Source organism: Capsicum annuum, chromosome 10, assembly GCF_002878395.1.
Source record: "Capsicum annuum cultivar UCD-10X-F1 chromosome 10, UCD10Xv1.1, whole genome shotgun sequence".
Taxonomy (NCBI): domain Eukaryota; kingdom Viridiplantae; phylum Streptophyta; class Magnoliopsida; order Solanales; family Solanaceae; genus Capsicum; species Capsicum annuum.
In genome coordinates, this window is record NC_061120.1 from 208,655,371 (window position 1) to 208,656,336 (window position 966).

The window sequence follows — 966 nt, forward strand, 5'->3', positions numbered from 1 at the left end:
TGATCAAACAAAAATTTATTTGAATTTCAAAATCCGAAACATGAAATATATGGGATTGACAGAGTACTTTTTTATTTTTTCATAAATCAACTTCAATCTTCTAAGAACAATCACACTAACTCCAATTACACTCTATATTGCATATCAACACCCTTAGACTTTTTCATGAATTTACTTATTTATATTCTAACACCTTTTAGTGAAAATTCTGAATTCGCCACTATCGATCACAACCGCTCTGCCAATTGAGGAAATTGTTGGAGTAGCCATGCAACCCCTCTTATTACAACCAATGCAGCCTCCCCAGGCTTGATTGCAGGTTCCACACTGTCTCTCCCATAAACTATTTCTCTTTGTCCATTCACTACTTCTAATCTATAAAAACTGCATCCTTTGCTAAATGGAAATGGTCTTCCCTTCCATTCCAAATGCCATGTTACTCCAACAGCTAATGAATCCTCTTTAGATATATCATCAATAACAAATTGCAAATCAGGTCCAACTGAATCAATGAACTTGTTGAAAAAATTGAGAATATCCTTACGTCCAACGAAAGGTTGAGGAAATACAAGGTCTTCGTACACGCAATCCTCTGATATAAGTTGTTCAACTGAATCCAAATCGCGGTTATTTATTCCATCATAGAATTTCCTCACCACATTCGCTGCAGACGACTCTGAATCATCAGTTACAGAATGATCAGAAGATGATGATGTGACCTTAGCTGTTCGATTGTTGTTGTTTCGTACAACTAATTTTCTTATTCCATGGCCATAAATGATGTTACATTGATAATGTGTAGAGTGGTGGATTTTGAGAAGAATGGGTGAGTTGCCTTGGACATTTGGGTTGAGAGGGAGGAGAGAAAAAGATAAGGTGTTGCTCATCGCCATCACACATTTATTTTCACAAGGAAAATTCCCTCTTTGACTTAAATTTACATCAATGAATTGTAAACTTTATTAT

The 966-nt window shown here is 35.6% G+C and overlaps 1 protein-coding gene across 1 annotated transcript; it reads right to left on the reverse strand.

Moving 5' to 3' along the window:
- On the reverse strand, positions 1-966 carry LOC107845100. The gene has a single exon (XM_016689362.2). The coding sequence runs from the start codon at positions 891-893 to the stop codon at positions 228-230; it is 666 nt and encodes a 221-aa protein (XP_016544848.2). The 5' UTR covers positions 894-966; the 3' UTR covers positions 1-227.